This window comes from Tigriopus californicus, chromosome 8 (assembly GCF_007210705.1).
Source record: "Tigriopus californicus strain San Diego chromosome 8, Tcal_SD_v2.1, whole genome shotgun sequence".
Taxonomy (NCBI): domain Eukaryota; kingdom Metazoa; phylum Arthropoda; class Copepoda; order Harpacticoida; family Harpacticidae; genus Tigriopus; species Tigriopus californicus.
In genome coordinates this window covers 702,340-716,065 of record NC_081447.1, presented here as the reverse complement: position 1 = coordinate 716,065, position 13,726 = coordinate 702,340, and the positions used below count along the sequence as shown (strand labels likewise).

Sequence of the window (13,726 nt, the reverse complement as noted above, 5' to 3'; positions counted from 1 at the left end):
GATGTGCAATCCAAACTTCTTCAAGCTCTCTCTTGCCTTTAATGTCCCTGTTAAAACATCATTTATGAATCTCGGTCCCAAGCTCTCAAATTAGGGCCTAGAGATGGCGCAGCAGGGATGGGGAGTCTTCTGCTTTAAAAAAGTATGCTGAGCCACGGACTTCTAGAAATATGGACTGCAAACGAGCTTCCCGCTGAATCGGCCTGCTCTTGGTCATAGCAACTCTCAGTCACTTTTCGAATTAAAGTACTAGAATAAGCAACGTCGATCTCTTCAGTTAAAGGTAGGTCATTTTTATGTCATTTACATCTAAAGTGGATCTTTTCAAAGTTATGTTGTCAGAAGCTTATGTAGCTAACCAAGAGCAGGCCGACAATTCGAATTTCATGTAGTGTTTACCACATAACTTTGACCATATCTCCTGAGTTCCTTAAGTATAGGCTGGGGCTCAAGTTTGGCCAACTTCATTTGTTCAACCAGATCTTGTGGTCGCATCAAGTGCTTCTTTGGAATAAGATGAACGGTTTATGAGATACGAATTTTTGGCTTCCGTTCGCATTTCCCATCTCTAGAAGTCCATGGCTAGGCCGTCTTTGCTCTAGTCGCTCTACGCTCAATCAGTTGGGCAACCATGCTAAAATGCGCTCGGAACCCATGCTGACAAAGAGGAAGGACACGTCATGGAATTCAAGAGATTCTACAAGTTTGAACTTCACGATCTTCGATCTTCTCAAACACTCTCGCAATATTTGAAGTGAGAAAGATCAGTCTACAAAAACTGCAGAAGGACTTATCTCTCTCTCCCTTTGTGAAACTTGCCCGTTCAGCGGAGTCGACCATCAATACCGTCCCAATTTTTTCCCAGTCCAGTTACTCCTTCATCTGAGGGTGTTATTAGCATCTAAATATTTCCTTTGAATAAAGGTCGGCAGGAGGAGTCGAACCAGGGACCTCTCTCAATCTAGAAAGCTTCTCCAGCTACTAAACCACGATTCCTCCCATAAATTTAACTTCCGGTACCGGGGTTTGAATCGATGACACTGGGGGGAAAGATTCTTGCCTTGTTCAAGTTGCCTCTTGGCAACTCCTAGTTCAACTTGGCTCCTAGTTCAGCTACTGAATAATCTTTGAAAATATCTATCAGTTATGTGTTGCTAAAACTCGTATGGCATATTTTAGTATTGTTGAGCCTTTTAGTTAAGCGTAACAGGCAATTGCCCGTTTTAATTTTTTTTAGAGGACGAATCATCCGAAAGAAAAGAATTGCGGTAACCCGTATTCGTTCATAATGACAATGATGGCAATACCTTTAGATTGCCCTCAGTTTTGCAAAAACTACTTGCTATATGTAAAAATTCAAACTCAGGGAGCCTAGATAATTTGGAAATAAGGCGATTAGTATGACTAGAACAGGGTATAATGTTTTAACCCAGAGCAAATCACTCCATGTGAGCAATAATGAACAGGAATGTCAAGGTCGAGAGTTTACATTTTCCTTTTCTAGAGACGCCAATGAGATTGGGGTAAGAAGTACTTTTTTATAGATTTCAGTTGCAATAAATAATGTTCCACAGACTAGTTGAGTTGGCCTTATCCTGGAAATGATTACGAATAGTTATTTTCATTGAGCGGTTTAGCCCTCTTTACTTCTTCAAGGAGAGGACAAACAAACGCAGAAACAAGAGAATAAGCCCCAAGATGCCAGTGTTGATCAAGGGATTGTTGAATGAACAATTCATATGTAAAGTACTTTGACCTTATGAATAAGGCACCAAGTCATCTGGGAGACGTTTCAAATTCTTTATGTGCAAAATATGAAGATTTTGCCTCTGAAGAGAGGATTCGAACTCACGCACTCTGGGGAACCATGTCGTGCCTATATCGGGTATACTAAACCACTCAGTTACGATGGTTCTTATCAACACTTGTAAATAAGAAATAAAGAAGAAGTTGCATACTATATGATTGATAACCCTCCAACACTTTGGTAATTATCATTTCCAACAAAATAGTACTAGGAAAAGCACAGTTTCACAAATATTTGGCGACTAACTTAAAAACATCACTTTTTCTAAACTCGCCATTAGCGCTTTTAGCACAATCTATTGGAAATCGGCGATGATGATGAAAAGTCCCTGGAAGGCTACTATTCTATAATATATAACTCTCTGTTTATCCTTACTTAAATGTCAAAAGAGTTTGTAATTTTACCCTTATAAGATTTGAAGGGTCTCTCAGCAATAAATTGTTCAGCGAAAAGTAACTTGTTGAAGTCATGCATCTTGGAACTGATTCTCTTGCTTCTGCGTTTATTTGCAGTGAGAGGAGGCAAAGGAAAATGAAAAGGCTGTATGTACCACGTTGCAGTAAAAAGGAATCAAAATTGGAAAATTTGCGAATCAAGTCTTAAAAGTGCCAACAAAATGCAGAAAAATCAGCAAAAATAGATAATTTTCACTCTTTTTAGGTTCTGCTAAAAAGTAATGAATGTTACAAAAAATACCCAAGCATGATTCCTCAAAATGACTCTATTCAGATTGTTGAAGAGCTTTTTCTTCTTATTGGAAATGTGGTAGGTGGTCAACCTACATGGAGAATGAAATGTGCTAACGAAAGCCTGTATATTTGCTTTGAGCCAAAAAAGGCCATCACAATGAAATTGGGAAAGGTCAAATGAAATCAAAAGCTACGAAACACTAAATTAGGTCGTTTTATTTTTTTGATTTTTTTATCGAGAAAGAGGGATCATAAATTTTGACTTTAAACAGGAGGGCTACAAGTCACTCATTTTGGGTAGGGTTACGTAGTGAGCTTTGAGAAAGCATAATGTTTGACTTATTGGTTCGATTAAGCTTCAATTTGATGTACGAATCCATAGTGACCTGAGGCAAGTCTCATTTGATGAAGGTCTTCACTCAAATCGGAATTGTCCAATTTCGATCTTATCATCCCCTGCCCCTTTTCAAGGGTTCAAATTTAAGCCAAAAAATGAAGGTATCCAAGAACTTGTGGTGTTTTGCCAGTTTGAATTATGCTGTTTGCATATCTCTACTGAAGGAAGAATCCGTTCAATATTTAATGCTGCGAAAGTGACATGGTATGGTTATTTTGGCGGAACACGCATTTGGTTGATTAGGACACAAAAACCGATTATCATCGTGACCATCAGCACAACACTTTGCACGCATTAAAGACGTCGTCCGTGGTTAGGTTAAGCTCTCCCGCTATTAAGCATTTCTACGAATTGGGAAACTGGTAAAAGAAAATCTCACCAAGGGGACGAACAATTGATTGTGGCTTGGTCTTTTCCCAGAACTGTCACGAGGAAAAAAGTTAATTGAAAAGTCGTTCGTGACTGAACATTTGGCACTCGACGTAAACCCAGAGTCAGACACACCCATTAAAAAGGTCCGTCAGCCTTTGTCGTTTTCTTAATGTGACGTATGATGCACCCTAATGCAAAAGCGGACGGACGACAATCGTGCCAGACGAACTGGAAGTTGTTCCTTTTCAATGTCACTCCAATCTCCTAAGTAAGGGCCAACCATGTATAGGTTCAAGGTGAAAAATGGATGATGAAATATCAATTAGGCAATATGGTGAGGGGTCGAATTGTTTGTTGGTCTTTGGGCCTGCGTATAAGTGCAGTAAGTATCCATATAGTGTTAAGGCCATAACTAATTGCCCCACAATTTGTTCCATAATAGTCAACCAGTCAAACCCAGTTTGCAGGATCGATATTAAACTTCAAAGGCTTGCCAATAAATCAAATATGCCAATCGATTTCTTTTATTAGCACTTAATATATTATCAACAGAAAGGAAAAGATTTCAAATTGTTGAAATGATTGTTGCTTTGGTTTTGTCTCGGATATCCCAAGTTTGCTTAGTTTTGACTCAATACAATTTGAAGCGTCGAATCATACCCTGCTTTTACTCAATGTGACCATTCATACAAGAAAAAATCCAAATTGGAAGAGGTTCGAGCTTCGAGGTTCTGACGTACCAGCCGAGCACAAAACGCATTTTTGACCATATAGCTTTTATGAAGTCTCAAAGAGTAATCTTACGCTTACTATTTGCCCCCTCGTCCCGATTTCAGAAGCCTGATTTTTTAGCAAAGCATGTCGCATTCAGGTTGTCTAATAGTGAAACACATTTAGTTTGCCTTGTTGCTACATTAAAGTGAAAAATGTGAAGAAAAGGAGCAAAACATGTGGCGAAGTAACAAGGGATGGCAAAGTTTGGAAACATGTTAAACTCAATGAGCTACCGAGTCTTTCTTAATGACGACTATGTTAAAAAGAGTTTCACTATGGAATCAGAATCCAAGAAAGCAAGTTCTAGATCCTTGGAAAATTAAGACTTTTCAACAAAACCGCTGGTTAAATTTTGCGTGGCTAGCATTGTTAAGGGTTAACGAGCCAGCCAGAAAAGCCTTCGCTTAAGTGGCACCAACCTTTTTCAGACGTGTTCGTGTGTTCACACAAGATTAATATAACGCAAGAGTGACGGTTTTTTGTTCCGGGAACGGCTAATTGTGAGCCACTGTTAATCATACAACCTGGGTGGCAAAAACGTGGTCCCAACTTGATAGATTTGCACCGGAGGGGAAAAGTGAGAACGTTTATCACTACGGGACATCTGATCGATTAAATATGTCATTGTAGGACATGAAAAATTATAATCACTGCAGTAGGCGACGCCAATAATGATTTCCGCTCAGGCGTCTGCCTCCTTCACAAGTTCTCGGGGACCCCATTTTCTTGTCCCACGGTCCACCTTTGTCCGCTCGTTCGACCTTCGAGATAATCACGCCCAATGGTTTGTTTCGGACGCCTCATATTCCATTTAAACGCCTACACGACCAGGATGGTCTTGGCCCGGAAACTTGTAATGTTCGTCCAGTGATTGTCTTCAATCTGGTAAGTAGCAGTTCGGCAGGAATTAAGTATTTAAATGAAAGGATCAGAAGATGGAAACAAATTGAGTGAAGAGGATCGATGGATTGCTTTATTCAAAGGAATCACAATGCACGGGAAGAATTAGAAAAATAGTGGCATCAAACTTGTTGATAACCAGCTTTCCTGGGTGCCAAACATAATGCGAAGCTGAAGAGAACCACGAGATTGATGACCTGAAACGTGAAAAGTGCGAGGCCTAACAGCATATAAATAATGGCAAGAAAATGGCCCTAAGAGCTCGAGGTAGCAGGTGCTCAAGTGAAATCGTATTTCAATGCCAACCAAGTTAGAGCCTTACTTGGAACATCGGAGACATTTGTTGTTGGCTATAAATCTGGGTTTTTGAACTATTTATGGGCATCGGATCGTTCCTTACCATAATGGCCACGATGGCGATGGCAATGTAACCCACAATTCCCTCCTGTCCCTGCCACGAGATCGTTAAAGCCGAGAAGCATCCGTGGAGTCTTTTGGCAAACTTCTGATCGTAAGGACGGGACTGGCACTCTAAAGTCTCATCTTCATCCAAGTCCAGACCCGAACAACACGAGGATGGAACTTGATGACCCAGCGAGTCCGGGAACACCGTCGAGAACTTGGACCAATCCTCAAAGTCATGAACACCACAACACGAGCTCTGAAACGAGTCGACACAAACAAGATGCAAATGTACTGTATTATGGCGAAGTGTTTACGGTGTAATACTCTGCAATGTGCTTGGAACTCGGGCTTTTTCTTAAATAGGGGACTTGACGGTCCACTTAATAGGAGGGGCGGATGTACGGTACAGCAGGGAATAATCATTTTATACCTCTTTTTGAACCTTATCCCAAGCTTGAGTGATTTGCAGCTGAACCGGATCCGACGAATTTGCATCATACCGTTGAAGTGAGGAGAGTAATGGATCCCTCAAATCTTCCACGGACTTGGAAAACACCAAAGTGGATCCGATAGTGGTGAACACCGTGGTCAGGAGCATAATCGTAAAATAAATGAACACCACTGCTCGGTTTTCCTACACGTACGAAGATGGAACCAATTGGAAATGTGATGGAAAGTAGAACACAAAAGGAAAGGATCCGTGTCACTTACCAGAATAGCTCCACAGCATCCCAGAAAAGATACCACGATGATGACACCGCTCACCACTACCAAAATGATTTCAGCCACATTCGAATTCCCCGCCCCAGCTGATGGGTCCGGGTCCCCTAGAATTGTGACGTCACCTTTGTTGTTGGTCACAATGGCATAAATGCCAAACCCAAGGACCAAGCACCCCAAGAGCTAGATCAATGTGAGAAAAAGAATCAATGACCCGCCTAGAAACGATAACTGGACGCAAATGTTTCCTTACAAAGATCACGAGATTGGCAATGAACACCAGATACTTGGTGCAACTCCCGCAGAAGGAATTCATGTTGATTCTCGGCTGGTCTGGATTCAAATTCTCGTTGTATTTAGTTGTCCATCGGTGATCGCCTGGCTCATTATCTCGAACAACCTCAAAATGCGGTTGACACAACGTTCCCACTGCACCTTCCTTACCTTGGACACAAACAACGTTTCATCAAGCTCTCTAACATGACTTCACTTTTGTCCAATGATGAAAGTTCTCATTGACCATCTTATGATTAAAATTCAATTACAACTCGGTGCCAATTTCCATGGCTTCTTTTCAACGGATTACTGGACTTGATCAAGATTCAACCAGTCGCGCGCTGAAAATTTGCATTTTTTGCCTTACCATCCATCCGTTCCTCGAGGTCTTCTAAAATCTGCATAGATTCTCACATAATTTCTCACTTCTTTTAGCAAGCGTTTACTTGGGTCAAAAAAAAGCGACAAAATCCTTACTTTTGATCATTTAATATCTTTAGTGTAAAGTGATCGCAATATTCGGAGCCTGGTCAAATGTGACGTGCTTCTCGGTCTGTTCTGAAGCTTCTTCCACACTCATCTTCTTCAGCAACATTTTGGACACCTCCTCTATACTGTCTTTGACTAGCTCTTCGCCCATTTGGCTGATATTCTCGGCTTCGCTATCATTGTCCTTGATGTCTTCTGCGGTTTGAGCGATTTCATCCGCTGACACGTCAGTCTTGATCAATTCCTGAAGTTGAGCGTCATTTCGGTACAACAGATCATAGGAATGCTGGAGACTCTCCCTGGAAATGGGTCGATATTTGGCCTGAAATACGAGGTTATTGTCCATCAGAAGGTTTCTGTACCTTGGTATCTCAAGCTATGGTAGGGATTCATGATTCGTAACATAGGGATTATGTAGGTTAGAAGAGGACCATTCGTTTCACGTTACCTCAAGATTTAGGATCCCGTTGGATAGTAGATTAAGTGAGCTGGGACTGGGACGATTACATAAATGGATTTTGCGGTGGTTCCCTAATCGCGGCGACTTCCGGGTCATCATTAAGCCAAGGTCATCTGGGCGATAATGATTAAGAAGCGAACCTCCACAATTGGTCAATGAAGAAAAACAGGGCGAAAAAATCTCCTCAGAATGGGGTTTTCTTTGTTTGCCCAAGCGATTGAATCTTTGATCCGATTTCGGACGCTCCAAGTTGTCTTGCGACTCCACCTCAAACGTCCGGCCAAAAGCCCATTTCTTGACCGTATGACTGTGAGGATGGCCCTGGGAGGCGTGCCTTCGTCGGTACCTACGAGATTCTCCGTTAAGCTCGGGTCGCCAAGATTGTGAAGAAACGGACAATCTTGACGGGGGGAACGAAAATTCCGAGATGGTTTGTAGTTCAGTTGGGGGAAAACAGGATGCTAAGAGCTCGTCTTGATGATAGAGCGACCAATCGATTCCAGTGGAACTTGGACCAAGGTAAGGGAACTCACTGGTCCTTAGTTGATCCCTGCCATTTTTGATTTGATCTTTTGACGCATAGAATCGACCTGCATATTGAGCGATCCCGTCTGTTTGCGAAAAGCCGTGGCGACTGCGATAATGACCTCGATCTTTGACCTGAAATCATATTTTGATGACTGAAGTTATAACATGAAGTCCATAGTACGGACTCAATCACCAAAACAACAGGGACGGTCAATAATGACCTCTTTGGGTTTCAAAAGACCAAGTTACGAAGAATTTATACAAGGCTCTCATCTTCAAACTATCGATGGAATCTAGCTTTTAACTCACCTGAAAATCTAATCCATTGCCTCGGATTACAACCCCAGGGAGAATTAGATCTTGATTCGGCCTCAGTGGATAGATTTCTGTCCATTGGAAGCTACCACCACGAGGTGGAATCATCGTGTGGGTATGGTTGAAAGTGCGCTTACGTGTCATTTTAACTTGTCTGATCACCTAACATTGAACAAAAATGTGGCCACTTCCTAGTTTCTTGAGCTATAGGACCTAGACGAACGAAAATGGAACAATGGGACACAAATACCATTCGGAACATGGTCCAACTCAACGGCCTTCTGTTTTAGTGTGATCGTTACTGTTCCACCTTGACAACCAAGATCCAAATTCTGGTCAAAGTTTCGTCCTCTTTTTGGTGCAAATCAAGATCTTTGTTCACAAATTCAAAGGCATCGATCAAAAAAGTTCTGAATGCGCCAGCCGGGTGGGTTCCGAAAAACTTTTTAAGCCAGTCAAATCATCTGCAACTCCGTTTTATAATGAGAATGAACCTGAACCATATCGAAGAGTGTTCCTACCGTGACGAGTTGGATCCAGCTCGGAGAACTATTGGTCACAGAGTCTTTCAGTTGACTCTTCGAGAATCTGGTTCTCTAAATGGAACAAGAAAAGCACCAAAACACCACCTATCGCTTTTCTCTTTTATGTCCAAAACATGTCTGCGAGCACCTCTGGTTCCACTTTCCGGGGTATTTTTTGACATGGCACAAAAATTCGAAAGACGACAAACCACCGGAAGGAGAATATCTCAGGCGAATAAAAAACAACACATTTGAATATTTTCCGCCCGACAAGAAGTTGACTCAAGTCAAAATATTCTCTCATTCATTCATGGTAAAAATCCTTCTTATGTACGTGCAAGCCAAACTCTCCTTAGTCCGTAGATGAAAACCTATGTTAAAACCCTGAATTGGCAATGGCAAGTGTCCTTGGTCGTCAACAGGGGTTCCTGATCCCCACAAGGAAGTAGTTCACCAATGGAACAATTTAATGAAGCCATTGGAACTTGGAGGGAGAGTATTTCGGTGGCCCCTCTTTAAGGCCATTTGAGCAGTCAAGGACTTTGCTGAAGTCATGATATTGAAACAGGAGCACAAGCATTAGCTTCTTTGGCAGGATTTAATACACGGACTTGCAGCTTGTTCTACTGTTACCCTATTCAACGCGTCGGGAGAACAAAGATCAGGCCTTAACCGTTGATTGGTGCAATATAATTTTGTTGATCAATGTTGGAGAAACTTTCTAATGTATCCTTTTTTTAGAGATTGCTACATCGGCCATCACACTGCAAACAATACTTTCAGTGCCTTATTATTAAAAATATCCAAATTTATCACTTTGATTTTTTACCGCCTAGCCATCTTTCTTTGTCACATTTTTTCATATCGTTTTTGTGAAAGCAAAACTAACCAAAATGGATGCTTGAATGCTAAGAGGTAGAATCTATTCATAGGTCTCAATTTGAGAGAAGGTGTTCAATTAGTCCAATACACGAGAAACTGCAAAAAGATGGTCTCAAGACCAACCTGAAGCGATGCACGTTTTACTAGACTTCGAAGGAGAGAAGCGCAAAACAAAGAGCTATTCTCACTAATGGAACAATTATTGCATTCAACGCCGAGATTGGTTACTGAGCTGACCGTCATCTGATTAACATACATTGTACCCGTACCTGTCCTTCGGAGTTGAGTAGGACCTCATCTCTGAGGGAAATCTGACGGGAACGTTCAGCATGACCTTAATTGCAGAGCGATGAAGTTGGCGGAATTACTTTCATGTAGTTCTTTAATCTCATACAGATTGGCAACCAATACCGACAGCACTCCAAGTTTGAAGAAAAATTCCTTCAAGCTATTATGAAGAAATGTCAATTGAGATGGGAAATGTTGGGAGTAAGTACACATTGGAGACGATGATATCATTATTAAGAACTGTCTAATGTGTAGGTTGGTGAGCCTCCAATACCAGAACAACCATAGCATGGATATATGCGGACCCATGCAACAAAGCATTGAACTTCGCTAGAGGCTAGTGGCAAGGAGATGACATGACAATGTCCAGAGAATGCCGATACGTGGCACAGGTTCAAGGTCATTTAGATGAGTCCTTTAGGTCAGGGACTTCCATTGCTGCACTCCGCTGAATCTCCCGGGGTTCCCTCTTTTAAATCAGACACAATGATGAGAAAGAACTCAGGAGACAGAGCAGATCCTTGGGGCTCTCAAACCTGACATCTTCTTCCGCACATGAGCAATCTAGTTGCGGCTGTGACAGAGCTCTCAACTCCAAATAGGGATAGCTATCGGATTGATACAGTAAGATTAAGGGTACCAAAAGTAGCACGTAGGTCCAAGCACATCGTAAAACGATGTTGGCAGGATCTGGTTGGTCTCAAGGCGGGGCACCATCTGCTTTGTCAGCTCTTTCACAAAGATCTTGAAAACGAAGGCAGAATATTGATTGGGAAACAGTTTTCTAGTCGGAATCGGTCGCAAGTTTTAAGAGAGAGCAATTTAAGTGGGAGCAATATAATAAACGTCAAGGTAATTGGAGCTACTCGTTCATCCTTCTGAAACGATTGCTGCAAGACGCGTTTTTAAACATCAATAGACGTCCCTATCGCGAGAATCCTCGCAATTAAGATTTAAGAAAGTAAAAATATACAAGTATGGCACTTGACTGTGAATGTAGATTTTCGGCACGTTAGCAAGCTCATTAAAGCCACAAGAACTGTCAAATGCATTGGCGCAAGGTAAATAATATGTAAATAGATCAATAACCCCAGAATGGCCATTGGAGGAGTGTAAGATTTGGTTTGGGTTTTCTAACCGCTACAGGGAATGTAATACCCAGTAATATTAACATAAAAAATAATAAAATTTTAATCCTTGCATGATATGTGGTCTACCAACGAATTTGAGTTGGCAGACCGAGCTAGTCCCTTGACTTTAGGGTTAAAACCTTGTCCAAGTCTGACTTGAAAGATGCTACCGGATCAACAAGGCCTACGTATTCCCTACGAATATCAGAGGGAAGCAAATTAAACAATGAACGAGCCCAAGAAAGAAGAGAAGTGGTCTTCATTGTTCCAACTAGCCTGGATTCTCGAGGGCGTGAAATGACTCGCATAATGCTCATTAAGCCTCTGCGGTCACTGCAATTGACCCTAAAACCTGGGTTGGGACTATAAATGCTTCTGAAAACGTACAGTATCAGACACCTTTCGTGCCTTCTCTGAATACTGCATAATCAATTTATAAAACTTAATCGATTGCATTTATGAGTTTCAGCCATGGAAAGCAAAAGTAATGTTTGGCTTCGGCTAAGTCCATCCATTTGATCATATACATTGGGCATTTGCATCGGCAATCAAAATAACAAATTACCATTAGCCAGTAGCCCAGTTTAGGCACAATCACACATAGTTTTACTGACATTTTCTAAGCCTAGTCGGAAAGTTCCAGAGTGGGTTTCCTGGTTCAGCCTTGTCAGTCCTCAGTCTTGGCCATCATTTTCTTAGATAGCTGATACCATTATCCAGTATCAAATTGGTTCTTTGTCGGAGATGCTAGCCTCTCCACATTTTTTTCAAAATTATGAAGAAACTTTATCTCGCCTCCCCCAAATTGAAAAATGTCAAGTAAATGCAAAAATTAGATGGGCGAAATCAAGTGATTTTGGGTATTTCTTTGAACGCTCAACATACACGACAGATTACGGGGGAACTTTCGAACAGCGATCATTATCTTACGTGTAGTTGAAAGGAATACCAACTGAGGAATGTAGCTTATATTTGTGGGCAATTCCTTCACCATTTCCATAATTTGTATGACTTCTGTGAGCATCGCAAAACAAATATCCTCTCTCTCTATATATATATGCAAGTACACCAGTCTTAGGGTTTTAAGTGCATGGCACATACTTTGGTCGTTTGGCTGGAGAGGCACCAGTAAAAAAACACATCAGACCCGTTTTGACCTACATTTTATTTTAATGGTTCAATGAAGAGAGAAATGTCATCTTCTTTAACACGTGTTTGAAGCGTTAAATTTGCATCACTGATTTACTGGCAGGTATTCTTGACGCCCGATCGTCCTACTATGGAGTTATACTTTTTCTTTTTCATGTACGTTACGCAGAATGAGCATTTGCTGACCACTTTAGTTAGAGTAGCTTCATACCGGTTAACGTCTAGGCACCTACCTCAAAGATACGAGCTTAAAAAACTGACCTCCTGCTAGTAAGAACGATGAAGTACAGCTCTCTTCTGTCTCGGGCTCCTTCATTGTTTAATTTGCCGCCCTCAAATATTCGTAGGGAATACCTAGGTGTTGATCCAGTCACACCCTTTAAGTCACACTAATACGTACAGTTTTTTTGATCGAAATAGCTGATCAATCCTACATTCGAGGGTTGCCCAATCCCGCCGACTACTATTTGCTGGTGGATCAAAAAAGCATAGAGTTAAGTAAAATCAATCAACTCTTCGTCCTTGTCCAGTAATGCATCCAAAGACCTTAATTAACCGAATTGTTGGCAAGAAAAGCATCACTCTTCTTACCTGAACCTGGATGGATCACCATAACTAACCATTCTCCCTTTTGGTGTCTCTAGGTTCTATCAAATTGTGATTTTGTTAGCATAACTATCATGCCCTATCACGTTTTTAAGGTTGAGGAAGATGTTGATCTCTAGTACAGAGGATCAATGCAATTAAGTAGTATGACCGGCACCCGCAAATTCGACATGGCTATCCTTCTATTTCCTTGGCAGCTGGCATTCAATCCCGAAAATGGAAGGGTCCACATCTAGTGAACTTGTTCGGGGCCTGGCCCGGCTCCTACTGGACTTGGGGCTCACTAGATACATCCATCACTAAAGCTCGGACAGATAACTTCTTTTGCTTTCGAGCAACAAACTAAGACATATGAATGCAGGTAGTTATCAATACCTTCGAGACTGGTGCTTCCCCAAAAATCTGCTTCTAGAATCTCCAGGAGATAAAGAATAGAAATGACGAGACAGAAATGGACTTTTCAGCATGAGATACGGTGGTAGATGGCCGGCCCAAGAGGGCATGGTCTAGCTAAGATGAGGGATGGGGACACTGGGTAGAAGTCAGCCGACACATGCAAATCAAACGATTAAGACATGCCGACCGAGCTCCTCCTGTTCAATTGATCCTCATTTATTGGCTGATAGGCGGACACTCGACATAACCGGCTTAAGCCACCAGCGTGGAGGCGGTACTGGCCTCATACTTAAAGTTGGGCGGAAGCACGTTCTTGGTCTTGTAATAACGGGCCAATCGATGAATACGGGACTCAATCAAAATCAAGCGGAATTTGGCATCGCGATCCTTGCGGTTGCGCTCCAAATGCTTGCGGATGCTAACAGCCTTCTTGATCAGATGGTAGATATCCTCGGGAATGTCGGGCGCCAAACCCTGGGCCTTTAAGATACGCAAGATCTTGTTACCGGTGACGAAGCGGACCTGGGCCACACCATGGCTATCACGGAGGATGACGCCGATCTGCGAGGGCGTGAGTCCCTTCTTAGCCAGCTTCTGGATCTGCTCCTTGACATCCTCG

The 13,726-nt window shown here is 41.9% G+C and overlaps 3 protein-coding genes across 4 annotated transcripts; all 3 read right to left on the bottom strand.

Annotated features, from left to right (window-relative positions):
• Positions 1-4,990: 4,990 nt before the first annotated feature.
• Positions 4,991-6,533, bottom strand: LOC131885613 (leukocyte surface antigen CD53-like). Of its 2 annotated transcripts, XM_059233717.1 has the most exons (5): positions 6,318-6,533; positions 6,056-6,247; positions 5,775-5,978; positions 5,340-5,600; positions 4,991-5,136 (listed from the first exon to the last, which is right to left on the bottom strand). In XM_059233717.1, exons 1-5 carry the CDS (start codon positions 6,378-6,380, stop codon positions 5,062-5,064), a joined length of 795 nt encoding a protein of 264 aa, XP_059089700.1. In that variant the 5' UTR covers positions 6,381-6,533; the 3' UTR covers positions 4,991-5,061. The 2 variants fall into 2 exon arrangements, with proteins under 2 accessions (XP_059089700.1, XP_059089699.1); XM_059233716.1 differs by lacking the exon at positions 4,991-5,136 and having other exon boundaries at positions 5,176-5,600.
• A 167-nt stretch (positions 6,534-6,700) lies between these two features.
• Positions 6,701-9,166, bottom strand: LOC131885611 (uncharacterized). The gene is made up of 3 exons (XM_059233713.1): positions 8,127-9,166; positions 7,278-7,949; positions 6,701-7,151 (listed from the first exon to the last, which is right to left on the bottom strand). The coding sequence occupies exons 1-3, from the start codon at positions 8,274-8,276 to the stop codon at positions 6,837-6,839; spliced, it is 1,137 nt and encodes a 378-aa protein (XP_059089696.1). The 5' UTR covers positions 8,277-9,166; the 3' UTR covers positions 6,701-6,836.
• Positions 9,167-13,307: 4,141 nt separating this feature from the next.
• LOC131885618 (small ribosomal subunit protein uS15) lies at positions 13,308-13,726 on the bottom strand (the record flags this gene model as incomplete). The annotated part of the gene is given in 1 exon segment (XM_059233724.1): positions 13,308-13,726. A coding segment is annotated over 1 exon segment (367 nt), but the record flags the coding sequence as incomplete, so codon positions are not given.

Coding starts and splice junctions, on each gene's coding strand:
- LOC131885613 (XM_059233716.1), bottom strand. CDS start 6,380: ATGAATTCCTTCTGCGGGAGTTGCACCAAGTATCTGGTGTTCATTGCC. Junction 5,979..6,055: donor GATGCTGTGGAGCTATTCTG/GTAAGTGACACG, acceptor TCGTACGTGTAG/GAAAACCGAGCAGTGGTGTT. Junction 5,601..5,774: donor GGGATAAGGTTCAAAAAGAG/GTATAAAATGAT, acceptor GACTCGTTTCAG/AGCTCGTGTTGTGGTGTTCA.
- LOC131885611 (XM_059233713.1), bottom strand. CDS start 8,276: ATGACACGTAAGCGCACTTTCAACCATACCCACACGATGATTCCACCT. Junction 7,950..8,126: donor GCAATGGATTAGATTTTCAG/GTGAGTTAAAAG, acceptor ATATGATTTCAG/GTCAAAGATCGAGGTCATTA. Junction 7,152..7,277: donor ACGGGATCCTAAATCTTGAG/GTAACGTGAAAC, acceptor CTCGTATTTCAG/GCCAAATATCGACCCATTTC.